The sequence below is a fragment of the Dermacentor andersoni genome, chromosome 2 (assembly GCF_023375885.2).
Source record: "Dermacentor andersoni chromosome 2, qqDerAnde1_hic_scaffold, whole genome shotgun sequence".
Classification (NCBI taxonomy): domain Eukaryota; kingdom Metazoa; phylum Arthropoda; class Arachnida; order Ixodida; family Ixodidae; genus Dermacentor; species Dermacentor andersoni.
Genome location: NC_092815.1, coordinates 35913260 through 35938471, shown reverse-complemented (window position 1 = coordinate 35938471; position 25212 = coordinate 35913260). Strand labels below are relative to the sequence as shown.

Below are 25212 nucleotides of genomic sequence, written 5' to 3'. Positions count from 1 at the left end.
AGGTAGGGCACAATAGACACAGACTTAGGCACTGCCATCACTAGAGACCGAAACTTTCTGCAAAATGACTATTTTTTTCTTCTTTGTGTTGCTATCGTGACTATTTGAAACATAAGCATGAATTAGGCCATTCCAAGCACTTTCGGCATAGTTTAATTGTAGCTATACATGCCTATTTCTGTGTTCAAGGGTAATTTGGTTTATGAGGGACTAAAAGTGGCCCTCTTCAGAGTTTTAATGGCTTAATTAAGAATGCCATTCTTATGTTTTGGATTCGCTCTGTTTTCACACATTTCTTGCACTACATCCGCTGGCAACACAAGCACCGTACACAACCTCTCAACCAGCAACACCTTCTGGAAACGTTTTTTGCACCTTGGGGTTTCTTGCCCAACATTGTGAAATGACTGCAGTTGCACTCTCACTGCATTATTTACTTTGTTTCCCCTAACTAACCCTTATTTACCACTGCATGAAGTGCGCAAAAGATGTCAAAAACAAAGATGCTCGTAAGTGTGCTCCTTCAGCAACTGAAAGAGTCTCAGTGCTACTTCATGGATGGAGGAAATGCGTTCTGTCAGCCATGAGAAAAGCAGGTGAGAAGCTACTGCAATGCTCAGCTCTTTGTTAGCTGAAGTTGAGTGGTGTAGTTAAAGCACACATTTTCTACATTATTTGCTCACAGTATACAGAGTCTACGCTCGCAGAGACACTGTCAAAGCACCATTCATGCATGTGCCGACCATCATTTCATCAATTTGGTGCGATCCTCCCAACAGCGTCTGTTCATCGAGTCCCTCGCCCCTTACGTAGTGCCCAGTTCCACCCACCTGAGTTCTGCAGCAAGGACTCAATACCCTTCACGTTGACTACTTCGACTGACCATGGACTCTTTTGTAACGCAGTTACACTAACTTGCCATTTCGCCATTCCATCTAGGCAGGGCACCCTGTAGTGCCCACCGACATTATAACACGGAGACACTAAGGTCGGCGTTCTCAGCTGGCGCCTTGGTGCCGGCTGCGAAAGGTTAGAAAAATAAAGATGGGGAGCACATGCTTGATGTGCAAACACGGCACACGCGGTTTCACTATAGAAGCCTACTACACTGGTCCTCTTGTTGTGGTGCTCCACTGCGACCCCTCGGTCACTGACATACTCAAGTGTGAAAAACAATGCAATGAATAGCAACCATGACATCACTCATGCATACCTCTGATAACTTTACTGTGATCACACCTAAATAGCATTACATTTACCGAAGGTGTGCCCAAGGCTATTCTATAGTTTCAATCTTCAAATGAGCCTATGCCAGTCTCTGCCACACCCTCCCACTCTGCAGCAAATGCAGGCCTCATGCATACTGAAAGCTATTTTGTATATGTAGTTGGAGCCGTGCTTCATAATAATACATTATTCATTCTTTTCTTAGAATCTATCGTATTATGTGGCCAACCCCTGTGATAACAGCAGTATGGCTATGTCCAAGCCAGTGAGGAAGAACAGAAATAATGGAAAATGAACTGGACTGTTACTAAATACAGCGCCAGGTGCTGTACTACTGCTCAGTGCACTCTGCTCTGTCTCACTTATTGCCTTGGCACATTGCACTGGCAACATCCAGTTACAAATTTGCATCACCCATAACAACACAGTTGGCATCTTCATTTCCCACCCCAAAGAGAACTTGCCTGAAGTCTAGGCTCAACCATGCACCCTTAACAGGCCAATTTTCCAATGGCAGTCAACCATTGCTGCCTTTTTAAGTTTTAATAGAGTCCACAACCAATCACGTGTCTGCTTTAGCATGACGGCACAACATGCTCGTACCATTAGTACCAAGAGCTCCCACAGATGCCTTGTATGTCATAGCAGTCTCTCCTAAAGTGTCTTTCTATGCGCATCATGAACTGCCATGGCAACCACAATATTTAAACTTGAGCCATGCAGGCAAGAATGGCATTGCCTGTACCACTAGGCCACACCAACAGGTTTAGCAGCACAAGTAGTACCTCAATCCCCTGCTTGTCGCACAAACTGGCACCAGTGCCTCGCAAAATATGACAACTGCACACATTTCCACCAAATAACCTGCTACATTTTTAACAGGATATGAGGAAGAAGGTCATTTCTACAGAAAAAAAAAAAAAAACACTCCAGTGGTGAAAAACCAAAGGACCTTCGACAAAGAAGCAGATTAACCAATGGCACAGTGCATCATTTCAACAGAATTAAGTGAAATGAAGAAAAAGAGTGAGATCAAATTATAGGAAGCTGCACTCCAGAGCAGCTTTAGCTATCACTCTCACTGTTTTGCACTTTGGGAAAAGCTGCTCACAATGTTTACTGGAGGCATAACTATTGTTCCCTGAGGCATTGACAGACAAATGCCATTCACAGAAAACATCGCCACATAAGTGCCATCACTGTTTAAACAGACATTCCTTGCAGCCATTAATCTGGGAATATGTGTGTTCATGTAGGTGATCAATGCTAAGCACCTCTCAATATCAAGCTGCATGCAAAGTCAACAAGGTGATTATCTTCCCAAGGCTAGAGGAAAGCACACACTATTCATGATTAGTGTACAGCGTAGTCAGAGGGAACATGCCAAGCAGCAAGTCATACCTTCAGGGCACTCAAGCTGAGGGTGCACATGGAAGCAATCTCAATGTAGAGTAAGTATGCGTAAAGGGAAACTAGCACTGTTTATAGCAAGGTGTTCACTCGTGCCCCATGCTCACATGTTCCCTTTAACAGTGGATTGCACTGTGCACACAATATGCATGCCAACCATGGACTATACCCAGAATTGGCTGTTTGCCAGCTGCCTTCACAATATGTACACATGGAGTGGAGGCACACACAAATACATATGTCCCTCTGCCTTGACAACACCAGCGTGCTGCATAGTTGCAGTCAACTGAAAACAGACCATTTCCAGGAATGAATAAAAGAATCCTTAAAGGGATAGTACAGCAGCCATATGGCTGATGCCAAATCATATCGGCCACGAGACGTGTAACAAGTAATTACTAGCTAAATAATAATCTTCTCAGAGTTGAATATGCCGAGGTTTAGGAAAATCTAAGCAGGCAAGTGTGCCAAAAGCACACTTGCCAAGAAATGCAAGTAGTGAAAAGAAATTGCCTACAGCTAGATGCATGACACAGGAGCAATGAACTTGAATCATGACTCACATGATGGCAATCCTACTGCTTTTGCACAAGAACTGACATCCATATGCTATTTCATAATATTTCTTTCTTTAATAGTGCATTGTAATTTGCTGCAATGTCATTTCATGAAGAAGCTTCCGTACATCCTCGCCAGTAGCGAGGATGTACGGAAGCTTCTCCATGAAATGACATTGCCCTGGGCTTGACCCAGGGCAGGCCTATGCTGTAGGCTTGCCGAGTAAGACTACACAGGTCTGTTGAAATGTAGTGTCGGATTGGACCAATCCCACTGCCTTTAGCGCTGGGCTTTGGCCAGGCTCAGAATTCCAAACCACACACATTTTCAGTGCAAGCACCAAAACAAAGCACAGCATAGAGATGAAGTTGAATGGGTGGGCAGGGCTGCATGTAATCAAGCAATGGCAGCACCAGAAGTACTTCCATTGGCATCACCGCCATACCTGTAGAAGCCTTGCTGCAGATAAAAAACCCTACATATTCACATAAGGTTTATTGTTGCACCAAGTCATTATTACCTTCATGATGGTCTCGAGAAGCTCCTGTCGAAGGCTGCGAGCTGAACCCAACAGGCTCAGGCCTGGTGCTAGGACTCTTGACAGCAATGGGATGATTGTTAAGCATATATGACCCGCACAGGGCCTCTTCTGCTTCTGATTCAGTAGAAAAAATGACAAAGCAGTGCCTACAAAAAAAAATGTAAGCAGAGGAACATTTTAGCTATAGCTATCACAATGTACATGACCACTAGATGTCATAATTAATAGGCAAACAAGCAGCAGTCACTGACACTCCTATTCAAAGGCACCTATGCTGGCATGTATCCAGGAAGGGGGGCTGCCCCCCCCTCCAAAAATTAAGCTACATACCCCCACCCCCTCCTCCCCGCCCCACATCACCACTCCTCACACACATTCCTAAAGCGCTGACAAATCAATCATGAGACTTGACAGCTACTCGGCAGTCAACATTCTGCTGCCTTTTACCCTCATTTTGGATAGTGGTAGCTATCGGCATCTCCTGGGATGTGAAGGCCAGTTTCTACACCAATTCGGCGCTCACACAATTAACTCGAGATGCGTTAAGTTGTCACCAGCTATTCAACGGTCTTGCGCGTCACTGCTGGTTCATTAGTTCAACCTTCTTTGTTTAGACTGATCCAAGGACCAGGAAAGGGATTCAGTTCATAGTCAGCTGATCTGTATGCTCATGGAACGAATTGTGGCCGGAGAAAACGCCACTTGCATTTAATTTTGCTTCATTATTTCCTTGAGCGACAGTTTGCCGCAACGCTGGCAGATCCTTGGAACCATATACCTGCGATATGGGTTAGACACGGTGCAAATAAAAATAATGCAAAACAGCGTCCGTCAACAAACCCTGCAATAACCCTTAAACCCATAAGCAATACAACTGTCACCCCTTACCTCGTCTGGTATTTTCCCTAATTGTACACCACTAAAATTGGCAACTGGAAACAAGAGTCACAAGGAATTGAGAAATTAAGCAATCTACTAAGGGAGAGACCCAAGGCAAACAGCCAAACAGAAAGGAAAAGCAAAAATTTACAAATTTAGCCGTTGCTTGTGAAAATATGTACATATCAACATCTTTTTTATTTAAAAAGAAAGCAGAGAAAACGCTGCCGGAAGTGAAGAACAATTCTGTGTTTTTAATTATGCTTTTACAGTTATCAGTTGAGCCGCCTGACGCAGCCACTTCTCTGCTGTGCTTATATGTAAGTGTTTTTCTAACCTTCCGTGGTGGGCGCAATACATGTAGAACCGCAACATCCTGCGCTCTACACGGTTGTGTGGGACTGGCGGCCACACATTGTTACGCAACTTCTCAAATAACAATACAACAATTGGTTCCAATAATTTTCTCGCTGAGTTGGAGTGTCACCTTCTCTCTTAAGCTTTATTTTTTCTTTGTGCTTTTTCTTTCTTACTTGCTTTTTGTTGTCTTTTCTTTTGTACATTCATGTTGGATGTAACCCACACCTGCTTGGGCCACCACATTGGCCTGCAGTATTTTGAAATAAATAAATAAATAAATCTGTTTTGGTACGTAACTTGGTAGAGCAGCAAACAAGGGATAAAAAAAAACAGTGATTGTTCTGCAAATATAAATTTCTCTACAATTTTCCCAGAGCTAATTCGAAAAACGCTACTAGGAATCTCTATTTTACACTTTTGCTTGTTTACTTGTTCTTGGCAGTGTTCTTCCTGCGCAAGTCCATTTGGTGTGGTTTTTTGTTTGCCAAGTAAAGGAGAGGTGTATCTCACAGGCATACCTGTGAGATAAGGTTTATTTAATTTCCCTTTTGCGGGTTTACGCATCTTTATGGCGAATGGTGGGCATTATTCACATCTGCACTAGTAAAGGTACTCCCCCCCCCCCCCCAAAAAAAAATATCCTGGGTACGTACCTGCACCTATTTGTACATAAACCCACTTCGTGGTTCCACTTCCTTTAATATTTCCCTCCTCTTTCCCCAGTGTAGGGTAGCCAACCGGGCTCAGTCCTACTTAACCTCCCTGCCTTTCATTTATCATTTGCTCTCTCTCTCTCTCAACCTCAAATTGGCCTTGCTGATGCAATAGCCCATACCATGAGCCTCTATCCCCAGTTTAGTGGCGTGGGGCTTCATGCTCCCAAAATGCAAGCAATGCCTATGTCGACGAAAAAAACTAGCTCGGCCACTTGGCCTTCCTTGTCACATGTTCCTTGTTTGCGACATGCACAAGTTTGCACTCTCAAAGGGTTAGCGGGATGGTGGTTTGGTGAGGATGTCTCCATGTTGATGTGTGTTTAAGCAATTAGCCATTTTCTTACTCACACCTGCTTATGTTTGCTGATCAGGCATGTTGTACCTTACTGTTGTACTGATGCTGTAGCGGCTGCTAAAATACAATAGATCCAACTTTTGGCACCTTAGAATTATTTACTAAAATGTGTAACGGTGAAAATATTCCGCGGCATGTTTTTGTGTGACCTGCATTCATGGCTTTTCATTCACATTGATCTCAAATGTCGTACTTAGGTTTCATGTTATTATAAAATTTTATACGAATTTTGCCGTTCACGTGTTACCTTGGTGGCCCTATTGTCCTTTCAAAGAATTTAAACCAACTGTTTTACATCGTCAGCCAGCGCCAGCAAAGTGACGCTTTGGCCGTAGCACACGACATATTGCAATAAGATTTGATGCAACGCAAGTTAAACTCACGCCTTCCTTTCTCCTTCGAATCGCATGTTCACGTGCTCCACTGTGTACTTTTCGAAAACCCGGCGAATGTCGGCCTGCGTGACACCAAATACAATTATGGATGACGCTTTCGTGCAAGGTCTGAAAAAGTACATCAGCAAGAAAGACGGATGATTATACGTTACCTCTCTGGCTTCGGCGCCGATATTCCCAACATACACTTTTCGTTTAGCGGGCTGATCTGGTCTCGCACCTTTCTGCTGCCGCTGGTCTGTAGCAAATATAGCACAGCAATTGGACTAGTTAGGTATTCAAGCTGAGCAAATTTTTCGTAGTGATGTAGCAATGCAATATGTGTGATTTACCGCCCCAGCCGCCACGACCTTTCCCGGCGTCTGGTCTGTTTGCCTTCATTGCGCCAGCAGGTCAGTCTCTTACGCTACGAAGTAGACAACGAGACTGCTCAAAACACTAGACACTAGCACAAAGAAAGACCGAAGACATTCGTTGTCACTTGCCAAAAGGTTAGTGACAACACGGTACGATTGTGGAGCAGGCGTCGCCTAGCTACACTGGACCTCTGTGTGCGCTTCCGAACGATGATATACGGCAAAAAAACGGTAGAAGTTAAAATGTCACCACTGTCAACAAATGCAGCAACTTCCAGCAGCGGCCATGTGCGAGTACAAAATAAATGAATATGATGATGATGATGGAGAGAGAAGTGTTCAGCGTATCTGCTAAATTTGGTATAGTCTTGACACCTTGTAAGAGACAAATAAAAATATTAATGAGCTCCTTTATTATAATATATTTTCGATTAAATAAGTTCGTTTTATTGCTCTCAACCTTAAAATCTTGAGAGCCATGTAAGCGTAGGAGGCGGCCAGATTTCGGTTTCGGTACTACTACTTTTTTTATTTTTTACATAGGACACGTATGTAGTAAACCAAGAAGTTAACGAACGAGACATTTTTTTTAAATTGTGAGACGATTGCCTAAAGCGGTATTGTGCGCAGTCTAGTTATCCCAAAACACGGGAGTATTGTTATGGTCCCTAGAATATTGGCTTATGGCTATTCTGGGCATCGATTCTGGGGACCTAGGGACCATAGTATTCCAAGTATTGGAAGTGAGGTAGGTAGGACGCGGGATGCGGGACGCAATTCGGTTTAGCGAATGCTTTATTCTGAGAATTCGCAATCGAATGAAAGCGGGAAAAAAGTTGCAAGTGATGATGATGCATGAACAATGTGCGTGACCACGCTTTATGTTCACATGCATTTGTGTCGTGTTGTAGGTCACTTTCGCCAATTAAAAGGCGTGCTTTGTTTTTCAAAGTAACGGCGCTGCAGAAAAACAGGAAGATGACGTCGTAACTATGCATGAACTTTATACATGCATGCAGTGTACGTTGTAATACACAACTGTAGTACTTTCCTCCTTTTACTTCTTATTGTCATTAACCCTTTGAAGGTTTTAGCCGTACATGTACGGCGGCGGTTTTCTGTCCCGCAAGGTCTTTGCCGTACGGGTACGGTTCCGACCCTCCGTTTGAAATTTCGCGCCATAATGACGATTAGCGCTCATCGGGAGGTGCTGCCACCTCTTAGCACTTACAAGATGCGTTTGAAATTGCTGCTACCTTCTTGGGGAGATAAACAGAGCTGATTGCTAGCTTCAGCGCGTCGTTCAGACTGCGGCAACGCCCCTTTGGCGGTTTCGGTTTCGCCGCGTGATCGCAACGGAGGCGCGCGAAACGTCATTTTTTTCTTTGTCGGCACTCTCTTGCAGGGCGGTGGAAGTTGATTTCTATCTTGATTGGCGCTGCTCTTAGCTTGCTTATAGCGGCGTTCGCGAGTTATTCCCGCTCTCAGGGGCAACGCGCTTTCGCGGTTTCGGTTCCGCCGCGTGATCGCAACGGAGGCGCGCGAAACGTTGTTTTTCTCTTTGTCGGCACGCTCTCGCAGGGGCGGCGGAAGTTGATTTCTATCTTGATTGGCACTTTTCTTAGCTTGGTTATCACCACTTGCTTAACAGCGCCGTTCACGAGGTATTCTCGCTCTCCGCGGCAACGCGCTTACGCGAGAGGGTGCCTCAGACCTCTGCCCAAGGCAGCCGCACGCAGAGATGGCATGTGTGCGCCAACACAACTCCTCGCTTCAAGAGAACAGACACGCATTTTAGGTGTGCAGACTTCGATAAGGCGCTGTGCGTAGACCCGTGTTACAACGAGTACCACGCTCGGAAATACTATTGAACATTTTGCAATTCTGAGTGATGCCGACACCAAAATACTGTTCCTAATTATTTTTGACTATTTATTCCCAACTTAATACATTTTGGACATTCAAGATCCGCAAAAAAATAATTTGACCACCTGGGAAAGTTTTTTTCAAAATAATTCGACCCTCAAAGGGTTAATGCCGTTTTGGGGGATATGTTAACATATCCCCTATTTCGCATAATTGGCCATCGCAAGATCAATCGAGGGATGATGCAACGACTTCTCTATTTTTTCAATGCCAGTGCGATCGCTCGCTCCTCGAAGGGATTGATTGATTGATTGATTGATTGATTGATTGATTGATTGATTGATTGATTGATTGATTGATTGATTGATTGATTGATTGAAGGGATGGCCCGTGGCCTAACAAAGGGAGCCGTTGGTGCGCCTTAGTACAGTGGGTTGCCGTGATGCGGCGCTGATCAACGGCAGCGCACGAATACGAAACCACTACCGTTTCCACCTTGCTTCTGTGGGATCAGCTGTCGGAAATGCAACCGAGTTTTCGCTAACGCACTGTGCTTCAATCATGCTAGCTGGAATGAATCATGTGGATTGAATCATGTGGGTTGAAGACGTGTGCAGTAGCTGGTTGTAAAAATAATGGCTGGCATACTAAGGAATGGAATGAATCTGTGTGGCCAAGTTCGCGGACCACTGCTGACCGTAAATGTTACTGACACTTCGAGATGTACGGCTTTCCTCGAGGATACAGAAATATGCTCATCCGCCAGCGTTGTATCGCTAACCTTCAAAGAAAGTGCTTCAGCTCCGCAACGTCGGCGAGAGTGAGCACCACTCATTAAACAAAGGGAGTAGCGCCGCGCCATTTCGCGCACAGTATCAGCACATATATCTACTCCAACTGGCACGAAAACTTACGCCCACTTTATCGCCAACGTGTCAATGAGTGAATGGATAGATGGATGGATGGAAAACTTTATTTGGTCCTGCAAGTAGTGATAATTAACCATTAAGCGGGGCGCTCCCACGTCGGGACCGGAAGGCCAAGCCTCACGGCCACGTCGCAATTAAGCCTGCTGGACAGCCCAGAATTGTTCATCCAGGTCCGAGCTGCGCAGCTCCCACCTGGACGCGTCCTTGATCGCCGAGTCTTTAATTCTTTCGCAAGACCAGAGCATGTGTTCGAGCGTGGCTAAAGCACCACAATCTTGGCAATAAGGCTCTGTGTACGTCTCCGGATAAAACATGTTCAGCCTCCGTGGGCAAGGATAAGTACCAGTCTGTAATGAGTGAATGGGCGCACGCTTGAATATATGCGCACCGTATAGGCAGGTTGCGAACGTAGTTCCCGCGCCTACTAGGGCGCCCCTCGCGGCGGCGAGCGCGGAACCGGCAGGATACGACCGGCCCGCTTGCGTTCGGAAAGCCTGTCTGCGCACTGTTTCGCGCGTAGCTGTTGCCTTTTCTGAGCGATGCCGAAGTGCAACCCCAGCTGTTGAGTAGTGGGCTGCAACAGCACGTACACCAACTCACGAGGAACAAAGTTTTACAGGTTTCCAAGCCGACCGTATGAAGCAGAACAGCGTCAACACTGGATAGCACTCGTCCGACGGCATAAGCTGTTTTATGTTCCGGCGTTATGCCAAGTGCGTTATAACGCTGAATTATTTGCTTTTACAGCAATGATGGCAGCAACGCGACACCTGCAGTCAGTGGCGTAGCTAGGTCGTCTGGCACCCGAGGCCCATAGGTCTTCTGTCACCCCCCCCCCCCCGGGTTTATTCGAGGAAGGCGAGGATATCAACAATTCCCGCTTGTCTTCAGACGTATATGACCCCCCCCCCCCCCCCCCCCACTGGCCCCGTTGCTACGCCACTGCTTGTAGTGCGTACCAGGATATGCAGCAAACAAAGTAGTTCTTTCCCACACTGTACCGTAGTAAAGCTGTGGAACTATTTCCCAATCCTCTCCCATTCAAACAGCGCTAGGGCTTGCAGCCGGCTGAGCTGGCATACACTTCTGCGTCCAGCATATCAACTAAGGGGCAGTTGAGATCACCAAAATTTTTGACAACGTGGTTTATTAGAACCTCCTTTGCACGCACTGAAAAATCGCAACATAAAAGTATCGCACTTCCAGTAACTTGGGCGAAAATATTTTCCCAGCGTAGTCTAACACAACTGGTAAGTTCATCCCCTTTTTTGTGTTTGGGGAGAGCAACGTCTTAAGAGTCGTTCGTACGCCCCACGTTCTTGGATGAGATGTTTTGGATTCGTATTTGCCGTCCTGTATGTACAGGGAAACTACCGCGCCGTTCTTGCACTTCCCTGCGATGCCAGCACGGTAATCGCAGCTCCCCGCTAGGATTTGTCTGCTGTCGTCGATCTTCAAGAATCAATGTCGTCTATAATTTCATGCGTCCACGCCGTAGATACCGAAGTAACTTACGCTGAGCTTCACGCATCTCGCTGGTGCATTATTTTTCGTTTGCGGAATAAACCTAGCAGTCACTTCCGATCAGTGCGAGTTCAACACTTCCCTCACGTCGTAGACGTGCCCCACTTCAAATAGACGACTTCCTTTCTCTAAATTCTTTTCACGAAAAAAGCTATGAAGATCTCGTAATTCCCGAAACCCCGTTAAAATTAATATCGGCACGCTGTTTCGCGCCATCGCTACCGTTTGAGAGGGCGCCAAACACGCAGCGCGAACCGCTGACGCCGTGAGTAATCCTACCACATTCGCGCAACTATTCGTCAGATGGCGCTAGGGGTCGGAAAGACAGGGCGCCGCCTAGCACTTGCAACGTGCCCATACGCGCTGTAAATGACGGACTACACTGATAGCGTACGGATGGTCGAAGCTGAATGCTTCGTGACTGTCCACAAGAGTACTTGAATTAATTAGCGATAATACATCTTTGCTACAAGGTATTACAAAGTCCAAAACAGCTACGTTTCAAGCCTTGCGCGCAGCAAGAACAAATATATCGGAAATGAGCACGCCCGCAAGTGATTAGGCAGAAAATAATCAGATAGCGACAGCACCGAGGAAATGTACTGAGTCAGAAATGTGGCAAGACTGCTTCAAAATATTTGCGAACTAAAGAACGAAGAGCAAAACACACTAATACTGATTCAATTCATGAGCGGTAAGTTTGAATAACTTAATTGGAAAACATATTTAGCCTGCTTTTAGAAAAAGCACCCTTTGCGCTGCTCGCGCTGTTTCGACATAGCTTACTCAGCTCTGAAAGCGCTTTTGCATGTTCCCTGAAGCTGTGGCCAAATATTCGTGTCGTCCACCTAGTCACTGTCTACGATATCTCCCGACACAGAAGCTTGCTAAGCCGCACCGGCGTCATACATACCCATTGTAAACACGGAGGCAACGGAGACAGTTGAGGCAAACAATGGCAGTGCCCACTGGATCGCCGCGAAAAGGGTCAATAAGCGCACGGTTGAGCAGCGGAAGGTCATTCATGGGTGTTACCGCATGCCATAGAGGAAGGAAATAAAGAGGGAAGGTCATGTAGCAGTTTTGATACATATATACACAAAACTGGTGTATATATATATATATTGTGGGGATGCGCGACTCTCGCGCGTCCCCTGATGTTTTCCCGCATAGCGCATCCCCTGATATGCTGTTCTCCCGCACGGCTCGCGTGGCCTGGCGCCCGCGGCGTGGTACAAGCGCGGTGCGAGAGATGTCGCGACCGTCGCGCCGCGGCGGGGTTACTCGGGCGCCGAGATCTGGCTGCCCAACGTGGGGCTCTTGGGGCATAGGACGATAATTTTAAGTGTTGCTTCGTTCGAGACCGTTGTTCGAACCGAAGCGTAGGGCTAGCGTGGATTTTGATCGCTAGCGTCGGCGGCGTGCTTTCTTGAGCGAGGCGGCGGTGGCTGTAGTGTGTTCGAACATGTCAACATGCTAAGCCTTTTCGCAAGTGTTTTTTTTTTATGACATTCGTCGGTACGAGAGCCACGTGGTCTTCATCCTGGGAGAGCGAGGCTGAGTGCCCGCGGAGCAGTGGCAAGCCTGAAGCGAGTGAGTACGGAAGCCTCGTGGGTGGTCCGAATTTCTTATGTAAATAGCTTCTTCTATCTCTTTGACTCGGATGAAGTCGCGGCTCTGGGAGCCGGGTGGCCGCGGGCCACGGGTGCCACGACGGGCTGACTAGTATTGCGGCCTGGCACCGGGCGCTCCGACACCGTCTGGGACGGTGGGCGCCGTCAACTCGGATGCTGTGTGCACCGAGCGGAGTAGGACCACCTCACAGAGCTAACGTCTCCTCGCGGCTGCCTGTTTTGCGCTCATTTTGAGTGTTGTTTTTGGATGCCGGTTGTTGTCAGAGTAGCGACGCTTTAGGCCTAAGGCTTTACGAAGCTGCCTGTCGCACGTGGAGGGACACAACCTGGTGGACCGTGGCGTTGAGGTGTTGCAAGTTGCTTCCCTCATTCTAGTTAGCCTCGCACGAATTGAAATTACTCGTTCGACTCAAGAAAGCGAGCTTCGTTCACGTGAACTTAGCATCTGGGTAGCTGCCCGATCTTTTGCTAGCCGAGTTGAACATCGTACCACGTGGGCGATGCGCATGCAGAATTCCTATCCCTTGCACGACTGTAGTGTTTGCCGAGTGTGTTGAGTTTACGCAGCGTGATTGGAGTCACCCCTGGCTTGCTGTCACCTGCACATGGTCTGCGCTGCTGCCCGGAGTACGATCGAGTCACCCCGGGCGATGGTGATGCTGTGGCCAGTTCGGCGCAGCGACTTCGGCGGCCTCCTGCATCCAGCTCACAACCCTCGGCGGCGGACAAAGGAGCCAGCGGTCACCAACAGCTACGGCGGCTCTTGCCAGCAGGGCGCGTCGGCGCGAGCGACGCTTGCTCGTACCGACTACTGCGTCGTCGTCTCCGGAGTCCTGGCCTGGAATGATGCCGTCGAGTCTGCAAAGCTGCTGCTGTGACCGGCGGACGCCAGCGGTGTACCCCAAGGACAGTCGGCTCGCATGTTACGGACAGCGTGTGGACATTTCCCCGGCGCGGCCACTGTTTCATGTACCACCTTGTTCGCGAAGCACGGGTTAATGTTAGACCGTGTGACATGTTTCGCCGGAATAAGAAGTGATTTAAGGTTGGGGGGATGTGGGGATGCGCGACTCTCGCGCGTCCCCTGATGTTTTCCCGCATAGCGCATCCCCTGATATGCTGTTCTCCCGCACGGCTCGCGTGGCCTGGCGCCCGCGGCGTGGTACAAGCGCGGTGCGAGAGATGTCGCGACCGTCGCGCCGCGGCGGGGTTACTCGGGCGCCGAGGGACAAGGGGCTGTCTCTTTCCCGGCGGGTCGGCGAACCGCGCCGGACGTACCGCGCGCGCGCGCCGACCATGCTTCTGCGAGACCGTCTCGCGTGGCCGCCTTGGACACCGTTGGCGTGACTGTACACGCGAACGACCAGGCGTTGGGATCCAGCATGGGGCGAACATATTCGCTCGCAATGCGATCGCGGTAAGTCTGACTTCTAGATTTGTCGCGCGCCCATCGGCATGTTTTGGGGATATGAACTCGGCTAGCAGGCATTGATCTATGAAAGGTGCAATAAATGCCCTTGTGACTGTTTGCACTACTGTGTTGTCGTTCCTTTGTCCCAAGAGTACGGAGGAGAGAACCACCGTATCTCCCACAATATATATATACAAGTCTCCAGCCTGACATCTATCGTAGGATGCAACTTATAAAAGCAGCAGTTCGCAACCAAGGCACACGAATCGCTACTCCGCTAGCCAATCACAGAAGCAAACAAAGTCGTCAAGTTGGTTCTTTATTCTATGAAGTCGTCGTCATGCGATGTTTCCAAAATGGCGTCGTACTCGGAGCGTCTGCTGTTCTTGAAGTCCTTTCACTGGCGAAAGCGATGAGGTGTGCAACACATGGACAGACAAAGTGTCCGAAGTCTGAGCATTTAACTCTTCAAAAGTCTTCGGTACAGTCCATTTTATTGCTGAGCCCGTTTTACTCGCGAAACTTCACTGCCAACATGAAGTGAAACTTGACAGTAAATAGTTGCAGCGAAGCAAGCGTTTTATTTCAGTTCAATAAAGAATTAGGCTTTCGCCGTTCCACTATAATAGACAAGTGACAAACGTATAAAATTACGCACTTTTAACTTTATTTGTGTGTGTGTGTGTGTGGTTCCCACCTTATTTAGGTAACAGGAAAAGTACGAATTCACTATTTGCCACCTCGCGGAGGAACATTGGCTGGCGGTTAAGGGACGTGGGCGGGGCTTCACTGCAGACTTTAGTTGTATCCGACTATCTATCTAACCGACTATCGATCTCTTAGGAGACCAGCGTTGGAGTTTCAACTTGGCACGAGCGTTCGTCAGTAGCCCGCACTCGCCTGACAAACACGAGGCACGCTAAGTGGCGATAAGGCTAAAATGATAATGAAATGAAATGATAATGGGCAAAACAGTTTCGCTCAGGAAGAGAGAGCATTGGCGATGATCCCCACAGTGCACATGGTCGGCCCGTAGAGGTGATGACCGAAGGAATTGTCGCTCTCGCTGATGAGGAAGTTTTCAAGGACAGGAGGCTGAACTTGAAAGAAATCGCGGCACAGGTAACGACCGCGTTCGGCATAATTGATGAGAATCTTCACATGACAAAGGTCAGTGCAAAACGGATGCCCCGAATCCTTTCTTCTGTGCACAAGGAGCATCGTGTTACCTGTCATCTCGAGTTTTTAGAGCTCTGCCGTGGGAATGAGAGAGAAGCGTTGGAGTCGATTGCCAGCGGAGGTGAAACCATGGTCCTTTACTATGATCGCCTTTCCAAAAGAGAATCGGTGGAATGGCGCAAACCAGGAGAAGCGCCACCGAGAACAGCCAAAGTGACTCAGTCGACCAAGAAGATCATGGCAACAATCTTTTGAGGTTGCCGCGGGGTTCTCTTGATCGACTTTAATGAAAGACATGTCATCATGAACACACAGTATCACGCGTCACTTCTACACAAACTGCCTGATGCAATAAACGAGAAGAGGCGAGATATTTTCCATCATGGCGTCCGTCCGCTTCACGACAACGCTACAGTTCGCACGGCGAGCGTGGCAAAGGCTGCAGCGAAGGACTGTGCTTCGAGCAAATCGATCACCCGCCCTACAGCCCAGACCTGGCGTCCAGTGACCGCTACCTCTTCTCAAAGCTGAAGAAAGTTCTTCGCGGCGAAAAATGTACTGCTGATGATGAAGTGAAGAGTGCCGTCCGCGGTCATTTTGAAGGCAAAACTCCAGACTATTTTCTGAAGGACATAGAAATGTTAGTGCAAAGATGTGAAAAATGTGTTGAAGTGGAGGAAGATTGTATTGAAAAGTGACACGGTTGATTTCTATCTCCTTTAGAAGTTGGGCAGGCCGGAAACTTTTGGAATTACTCTTGTGTGTGTGTGTGTGTATATATATATATATATATATATATATATATATATATATATATATATATATATATATACAGGGAGGCGGTAGCGTGCAGAAAAGGAGAAAGGAAATAGGTGGTGTGCTCGCACACACTTAACAGTGTTCACCGCGCACTCAAAGGCGGTCGCAGAGCCACGTCATCTTAAAAAAAGTACATGAGTGTTATTGTGCCCGTCTGCGCGAAGGATGGTCGAGTCCGTCGTCCCAGCAAGCTGGACGACAAAGCATTCACAGAAAAAAGAAGAAGGAAAGATTCAGGCACACGGGGCAGTATGGCAGCTTCCCACTAAAAAGTTCAACGCATGCGCGAGATTATAGCTTTCCTTTCTAGAAAACACCACCACCCTGTGGATTTATAGGTCACTGTCTTAATTGTCATGGTTGAAGAAAGTTCAAGCTCAGTAAAGGACGCGGACAAGCAAATGGGCCAGAAGCACTTGTTCGTGTATTTTATGGCGTTTGAAATAACCTCCTTCGTAGGATATACCTACATTTGTCGATCGTTGCTCTCATTCTCCTCAATATATGAGCGAGAAGAACAGAGAGTGAGAGAGATTTAACTATTGTGAGAGAAAAGCCGAGAAGTCGGAATGAACTACTGTGTCCTGGCCCGCTACTCAGCGTTGTGGGGGGGGGGGAGGGGGAGAGGTGGAAAGAGGAACAAAAGAAAGAAGGAGAAAGTGAATATGATGATTTGAAAAAAGCATGGATAAAAATAACACTTAACCGGAAGCACTTATTACAACCATGCTTTTAGGGACGTCGAACTGGATATAAGTAAAACGAACAATTGTAACTTAAAGGGACACTAAAGCGAAACAATAAATCAGTTTAGACTAATGAAGCATTGTTTGAGAACCCTGCAGGCAGTGATTTCAAAAAAATATTGTTTGATTATTAGATGAGAAAATGAAGGTCCAAGTATCAGTATTTGAATTTCGCGCCGAAACCCCAGCGCCGGTACGTCAGCGTGACGTCAGGGATTCCAAAGTATGTTTTCGCATTTGGGCCGCGTTGGCTGAATAAAGGTTCCCGAAACTTGCCATGTTTAATATTTGGTTCCTTTAGAACACAATGTAGTCAATTTGTACCGCTATATTTAATTAGTAGGCCCTAGAAGATGCCATCAAAATCCATTACGTCACAGCCCCCAGGTGCGGGAACTTAAGTAGGCGTCGCCACCCGTATTTCGTTGTTGCGCTTTTTATGGCTTACCAAACGTCTTATCGTTGTAAGAGTGGTGTTTTTGGTGTTGTAGAATGGTAACTTACTAATGCAGAAGAAATCATTTTTCACTTTAGTGTCCCTTTAAGTGCGCGCCGTTTCGACTGAGAAAAGAGGAGCAGAAGAAGAAGAAGCATTCTAATGACTTCTATCGTCACAGGGCTGGTCTGGTGCCCTCCCCTCTGTGCCCAGTCTGTGGAGAAGATGAAACAATAGATCATTTTTTCATATTCTGCCGCCGTTTCACTTCTTTGAGAAAAAATCTAGAATCAAGATTTACACAGCTTGGTTTGAGCTTTTCAATTATAAATATCCTTTCCCTAGGAGCCTCCTCTCTTGGAAAGTGCCACAGGGATATTTGCTCAACCGTGGAGGATTTTATAAGTTCTACAAAGAGATTGTCTTGAATTCTTAAACATTTTATTTTTGTTCATTTTCTCCAGTTAGCTTTACCAATGTCAGTCTTTTAATAAAGATAGCCTAATTTCACCCAAATCTTGGCCAATCCCCCACAGTGGGTGTGCGCCATCGCATAAGGAGTACCATACCATACCATCATGTATGCCGTGGAGATAGTGGACGGCAGGTACTGCTACGTCCACAAAAACAGGTGAGACGTGCAGCTTATACATACTGTGATTATGTTACGCTGTAGATTACCTTTACTTCGCAGTTAGGAGTTGCCAAGCAGTGTCAACGTGTTCAGCTTTGTTTCCTGCTAGGAAATATGGGCTGTTGGTACAGTACGCCATCGTTATTCCCTCTCTGATTCCTTTATTTCTAGTTTTCTATTTAGAAAGCATAGCTTTGTACGAACGAGTATGTATGTATGTATGTATGTATGTATGTATGTATGTATGTATGTATGCATGTATGTATGTATGTATGTATGGTTGGGGTCGAGCATGAAATAGAAGGTAGCTGGCCCATGCCGTCGTCCAACTTATTCACGCTGAGGACGCGTACCTTGCGAAAGCACAGAACTATAGCTATAAGTTACTGCACTTTGTGTTCATAAGCGTTTTTGCTGATTGACATATCTCATATTCATTGTTTTTAGACTTCGAGAAAGCTTTTGATAAGGTACCTCACAACCGTCTTTTCTTGAAACTTTCAGTCCTGAATCTCAATCCCTTAATTTATAATTGGTTGCGCAGCTTTCTGACCGGCCGACAACAGTTCGTTTTTGCAAATAACTTTTCATCCCCTCTGTCTCCTGTACTTTCTGGGGTTCCTCAAGGTTCTGTTCTTGGCCCCCTCCTCTTTTTAATCTACATTAATGACCTTCCTAATGACATATCTTCTAACATACGCCTATTTGCGGACGACTGTGTTATTTACCGACCCATTAACAATAGCTCAGATATCCCTGCCCTGCAGCGTGACTTACAAACGGTTGAAAAATGGTGTAAGACATGGTTAATGTCATTAAATGTAAATAAAACCTCATTAATCTCTTTCAATCGTCGGCACTCTTATGTAGCACCCTCATATCTCTTAGGTAATTCAACAATATCATCTGTGACCTGTTATAAATACTTGGGGCTTATCTTAACTCAAGATCTTTCATGGTCCTCTCACATCGCTAAAATAACTAACGAGGCTAACCGCACCTTAGGCTTCCTCCGGCGACATCCGAAATTTGCCCCTCCTCCAGTAAAAACTCTTGCCTACAAATCTGTGGTAAGGCCCAAACTTGAATACGCATGCTCAATTTGGGACCCTCATCGTACTAATCTTTCTAACATGCTTGAATCTGTCCAAAACCGCGCAGCCCGATTCATCTTCCATGACTATTCTTCATATACAAGTGTAACAGCACTAAAATCTAATGCGAATCTTCCGAGACTACAAGCGAGACGTCAAGTGTCCAGACTCATTCTATATCACAAGTTTTATCATGCCCCGATTGGTAACAGCGTCATATCGCCAGCTCACCGCCATTCATCCCGGACTAATCATTCAAAGTCAGTGTACCCCCCGCATGCGCGCACATCATCCCATCTTCATTCGTTTTTTCCACGTACAGCGAGAGACTGGAATGATCTGCCTGAAGAAGCAGCGGACCACTCCAGTGTGACTGCATTCAGGACTGCCATCGAACGCATTTTCCTTTGAAGCAGCCCACCCCTCATGTAAAACCCCTCTCCAGGGGCATTTGAGGAATAAATAAATAAATAAAAAAAATAAATAACCGTAGACGGTTCACTGGTATGCTCATTTTAAACAGACGCGATACCTTTCTTCAGATACACCATAGTGAATGGGCCTTTTTTTTCTCTTCACCAATGACAGAAAGTAGTACATTCGTATGTGGGATTTATTTCCATTTTACACGAAACGCATAATGTATGGGAATACCGTTGGTATTTGCACTCAGTAACACGCACACCCTAATGGCTCAGCCGAATGTACCGTTCATCTTAACCGCTGCATAATTTCGGCTAGTTAGTTGGCGAAAATTTTAAAAGTGGTACGCTATGTTATGCACGACGGAAGACAGTACGATCAAATACGCTGAGCCGCACGGAAAGACAAAGGGCACCAAACGGCTACGTCTCTCTTCTATCTCTCACGAATGTCTATTCTTTCTTTCCCTCTCTTTTTACAGCGAAGCTGTATATAGCTATAGGTTCGCTTTTTTCTGCGTGCGTAGAAGAGGTTCGCATTATATATATATATATATATATATATATATATATATATATTCGCTGGTCATCCACCCTCACCGAGTGGAATTGCACTGAATTTTTTCTGTAATCCCATAGTTGACCCCATTCCAAATCCCTCAAAAGAGCAGTGGGAGGCTATTCTGCTCAGCGATGATCCTGACCGTCAGCACTGGCTGGTGGGGAGGGCCAGCGCAGCAGCAGTAACCAGTGGGCTACCGGACTAGGCGGCCCACCCACGAGTTCTACGAATATCCTGCAAATAAAGATGATTTCAATCAATCAATCAACCAATCGGTGCGTTTCAGCTTCTTTCTTTACGCTGTCTTTCGTCTCGTAAAGTTTAGACTCGTCAGCCTCGAGACGTCCAAACGTACCATTAGAAATGCAAGAAGTAGCGGTGCATTTTTATCGGCGTCCCGGAAATACCTTTTCTTAACATCGAGGCTCCTTTATTTCAAGCATTCTTATAAGAACGCGCACAACATGCAGTGCACGAGCGCGGCGGTCAAATGGTGCCGCTCGTCCTGCTGCAGACCTCATCGCCGCGGTCGTCGTTGGCCTGGAGACCCGCTTCGACATCCCGCGCAGGGTAGTTGTTGAGCAGGTTGACGAGCGAGATGGAAGCCCAGTTGTCGCGACCGCACCTGGCCGCAGGCCCGATGGGCGACAGCCTCAGCGTGCGCCGCCTGTCGGGCGTCGCCGTCTCGTCGGGGACCTTCGTGTAGCGGCAGCGGTGGCTGTCCCTCTTGGCTCGCTGGCTGTGGCACGCGTAACAGGACAGGCCCAGCGCCAGGGCGGACACGGTGGCCGCCGTGAGCACCACCTGTGCAGCGATGCACAAGAGCACCTCGTGTAATGCACTTAAATCGCTCGACTGAAGTGTTCGTTCCTCCGTCCTCCTGTTCGGAGTTTCGACCTTTCGTAGGCTTTCTTGGACATTTGAAAGACAAACGCTCGAACAGTGCCGAACTATTGGACACTAGTACAATTTAGCTCGATAATTGTTGGACCAAACGTCATCGACGATGCGCATGGGCTGTTGAGCTCAACATGACCTGCATCTCGGGAGCATGTAGCATGTAGGATGGGCGAGCACCGTGGAAGCAGTATATGCAGAAATCATCTTAATTAAAAAACCCTTCGCAAGGCTTGCGTATTGCATTGATAAGCGCAGTGCGGACATGACACGGTGAAGGGTGTCTGAGAGCTTATACCCCCGCAAAAATCGATGTATACGTCGCAAGAACAGCTGAAAATTCAAACGCTCATGCGTCCTTCTATGAGGAGTCATATATAATTACCGCCAGCGATATGGCGTCACACGCGTAGTGCTCGCAGCACTCAAATGCAGCAGCGCGAGCTCGTGTGCACTCGTGGGGCGAGCAAGACCGCCTCTGGGAATGTGTCGTGCTGAGGGGGAGAAAAAGGAGCCGGGGGTCGGGGACATGAACGTCGCGTAGGTCTTCGGCCCTGATACCGAAGAAACGGGAGAAATGTCGCTTAATGGCACTGATTGGTGGAGGCGACGGGAAAGAGCCTCGTGCTTGAAGATCGCCTCCTCGCACTACAGCCTCGTAACATCTCATTTGATTCTGTATATACGGGGTGATCATTCTTACGGAATCTTTGAAAATCACCTGTGGCAGGTAGTATAACCCTTGTCCTTGAGCTGGATTGTTCGAAAAGGCGTACATTACTACGGCAAGAAAGCGAAATGCATAACCGACTAATTAAAATTAACTTTCTGATTAATCATGTTACGGCACATATTGCCATTTACGAATTGTAGCCGGCGAGTGCGCACGAAGTTCCCACTTGATATTAATTTTCAGGATGACACCAGTTTCAAGATATTCTGTCTTAAAGTGTGTGAAAAAATACATGGCCGTTCCAATTACTTTTGTGCTTCAGTGCATAAAAAGAGCGTTTTTCTTAAAAACTGTGTCGAACAACATTGCACTTTTACGGCGGGTTTGATGGCACATATCGCCTGACTGGTGTCATCCTGGAAATTCATTCAAAGTGAATAACGCCTTGTAAACTCATTAAGGGAAAATGAGACATCCACCCAACCGTAGCAATTGTTACAAAGGAAACCCATACGGGCTCCCTGAAAGAAAAGCCTCGCAATTGAAGGAAAATTCGTCCTGATCTGGGACTCGAACCCGGGACCACCGCCTTTAGGGGACAGCTGCTCTACCATCTGAGCTAACCAGGCGGCTAGTAGATGGTAGGGCGAAGCCGAATTTGTGAACAAGTCGAAACGAAGGCATACGTCATGCCGCGCATGGAAACTCGCACGCTACAATTCGTAAATTGCAATATGGGATGTAACGTAATTAAATAAGTAGTCAAATAGCTAATTTTTGGTAATTCGTGGAACATGTGTTTCAGTTTATCGTGCAAGTAATTCCTGCTCTCCGAATAATCAGTCATATCATGTCATATCGTGTCATTGAAGAACGTGGCGTGCGTACTTTATAGACACGGAAGTCCCGCGTATGGTGCAAGGATGACAAGAGTGAGGCACCCGCCGTGTTTGCTCAGTGGCTATGGTGTTAGGCTGCTGAGCACGAGGTCGCGGGATCGAATCCCGGCCACGGCGGCCGCATTTCGATGGGGGCGAAATGCGAAAACACCCGTGTACTTAGATTTAGGTGCACATTAAAGAACCCCAGGTGGTCGAAATTTCCGGAGTCCTCCACTACGGCGTTCCTCATAATCAGAAAGTGGTTTTGGCACGTAAAACCCCATAATTAAATTTAAAAAAAGTGAGGCGACTGCATCGCCCGCGACCTTCGCTGCTCCAGTGCTGCATGGCCGATCTTTAGCACCGCTTCCGAAATGCCATGAAAATTTATCAGTCCTTTCATACAATTCCCTTCAGATTGTGTCTGCGTTACGCTGCAAAACGATGTGGCAAAGTCGGCTTATAGCACGCTACTTGAGCGTATCGGTGTGTTTGTGTGCTAGCTGGCTTGACGTGCTTGCGTATCATACCAGGTGCACCGCCCCCCCCCCTTTTTTTTTTAGCTGCACCAAATTGTGAAAAATTGTCTGTGGCAGATAGCACGTACAATTCTACACCTTGAGGTATATTACTCAATGAGGCGGCCATTACTTCTACAAGAAATCAAGAAACTTGATTGAATATTTAACATAATTAAAATATTTATCTTTTAAACTAACTACGGCACATATTTAAATCTAGGAATCTAGCCGGTGAGTTGGCAAGACATATATATATGCTCTTGGAACGAATTCCCCTGGACTACACCAGTTTGGAGATATAAATTTTCAAAGTATCCGATGAAATGTATTGGCTTTCCAGTTACTTTCGCGCTTCAATACATAAAGCAGTGTTTTCTTTAAAAAGGAAGTGGAACGACAGTGCATTTTTACCGCGAGTTTGACGGTGAATATCTCGAAACCGCTGCCATCCTCAGAATTAGTTTCAAGTCGATGTACAAACACAGCCGCACTCACTAGATGTAACTTGTAGATTGAAATATGTGCCGTAAAGTAATTAGTGGAAAAGATAATTTGAGTAGTTATGTAAATTATTCAATGAAGCATTTTGATGTCTCGTAGAAGTAACGACCCCATCATCGAGTAATTTAGCTGTAAGGTTAGAATTGTGCTATTTGCCACAGGCAACCTTAAAAATAAAAATTGAAGCTAAAGAAAGAACACCCTATGTAAAGCGCTCACGAGAGACGAGAAAAAACGCATTAACAAGCGCTCATCCCATGTTCTCGTCCTTCGTCCGTGCGTGCTGTGTACATACCACACGAAAGCTTTGGCAGCCAACACATATCGGGCGATGGTGATTAAGTCTGCCTATATAAATGCATTTCCCCCATTTCTGCTCTGCCCTTTGCCCTCCCTGGAGCACCCTCTCGAGCAAATACAGCCGCACTTGTCACGAGACGCGCCCTCATCGCATTGCGGTTTGAGCACCCGTTGCTGATCCCAGCGTGCACCTGTGCCACGGTGACCAGGTCGGGCCGCCGTGTCCCCCAGCGGAGTGCCGCGCGCCTTTCCATTGTGGCCGCCGAAGGTGCGAGCGCGGCCAGCTGGCCCAAGGGCTGGCCTCGCAGCGGCTTGGCGGTGCGGGCTCGCAGCGGATGCGGCCGATCGTCGAACCGCAGCGCAGCGCCCAGCTGCGGCGGCGGCGTTCTCTCGGGGGTGGACGTCATGAGCGTCGTGAGGGCGGCCAGCGTGGTCATCCACCTCCGGGGCACCATGTCCGCGGCCGCCGTCGCAGCAGCAGTGTCAGCCGCCAGGGCATGGCCCTGCCCAACACACCGACGCTCCGCCAGCGCAGCCGGCGTCGTGACCCGTCCTCTTCCTCTACTTCCTCTTCCACATATATCATCTGCTGCGTGGTTACGCCGAAGGACTTGCTCCCTAGCGAAATGGCGCAACCCACTCTGGGGAATCGGCCATGAATCGGGCGGTGAAGGAACTGTTAGCGTATTGAATTAAAGATGTATAGATGTAGATCCTTGGGATCTGCTGCCACGTACCCACTCTGGGGAATCGGCCAAGAATAGGGTAGGTTAGAGTAAAGCGTAAGATAAGTCAGAATATTATAACATAAAGCTATAATCGAAAGATAGAGATTGTAGAGTCTGCATGATTTTATGAAACTGAAAATTCTACCATGACCATAAGTAAAAACAATTCAAGTTCAATTTTGGTGAAACAAGATTCTCAGTTACGCCGGAAAGGTGAAGCACCAATTGCGATAGCAAATTACTAGATAGCTGTACGAAGTAAGGATAGTAATTTTATCGGCCGTATAAACTTGTAAACATTCGCTTACTAACTAAATTAACAATGATACAAGGTGTAAGCGAGACTCAACGAGGACGTAGAAACAGACACGGAGGCAGCTCTGTCGTTGTGTGTCTGCTTCTTTCTACGTCCTCGTTCAGTCGCGCTTACACATTCTATCATGGATGCAAACCAACTAGGCAGTCAACGTGTTTTAACTAAATTAACCAGCACATTGTCACGCGCGCACAGGTGAACATGAACAAATCTCACATGATGAGCGCGGAAATTCGCTGTGAAAATGCTGGAGTTAGGACTCTCGGAAGCAGCCGCGAGCCACTTGACCTGCGTGCATCTGTCGCTTCAATTGGCGTACGAAACGTTGAAAGCACAGCGCAT

General features: G+C 47.1%; 2 protein-coding genes and 1 long non-coding RNA gene across 4 annotated transcripts in view; 1 reads left to right on the top strand and 2 right to left on the bottom strand.

Annotated features, from left to right (window-relative positions):
* Nucleotides 1-7092, bottom strand: part of LOC126542462 (uncharacterized) — a 106026-nt gene extending 98934 nt beyond the window's left edge. For both annotated transcript variants that reach the window (XM_055077262.2, XM_055077261.2), the window contains exons 1-4: nucleotides 6774-7092; nucleotides 6594-6679; nucleotides 6430-6503; nucleotides 3716-3882 (exon numbers count right to left, since the gene is read on the bottom strand). In XM_055077262.2, the coding sequence (XP_054933237.1) occupies nucleotides 3716-3882; nucleotides 6430-6503; nucleotides 6594-6679; nucleotides 6774-6822 (376 nt within the window). In that variant the 5' untranslated portion in view covers nucleotides 6823-7092. The remainder of the gene's footprint in view (nucleotides 1-3715; nucleotides 3883-6429; nucleotides 6504-6593; nucleotides 6680-6773) is intronic.
* An 11454-nt stretch (nucleotides 7093-18546) lies between these two features.
* On the top strand, nucleotides 18547-20325 carry LOC129387803 (uncharacterized). Its single transcript, XR_008614975.2, has 2 exons — nucleotides 18547-20023; nucleotides 20131-20325. It is a non-coding gene; the product is annotated as an uncharacterized lncRNA (long non-coding RNA).
* A 101-nt stretch (nucleotides 20326-20426) lies between these two features.
* LOC129387752 (uncharacterized) lies at nucleotides 20427-24535 on the bottom strand. Its single transcript, XM_055077264.2, has 2 exons — nucleotides 24018-24535; nucleotides 20427-20857 (listed from the first exon to the last, which is right to left on the bottom strand). The coding sequence occupies exons 1-2, from the start codon at nucleotides 24279-24281 to the stop codon at nucleotides 20540-20542; spliced, it is 582 nt and encodes a 193-aa protein (XP_054933239.1). The 5' UTR covers nucleotides 24282-24535; the 3' UTR covers nucleotides 20427-20539.
* Nucleotides 24536-25212: the final 677 nt, after the last annotated feature.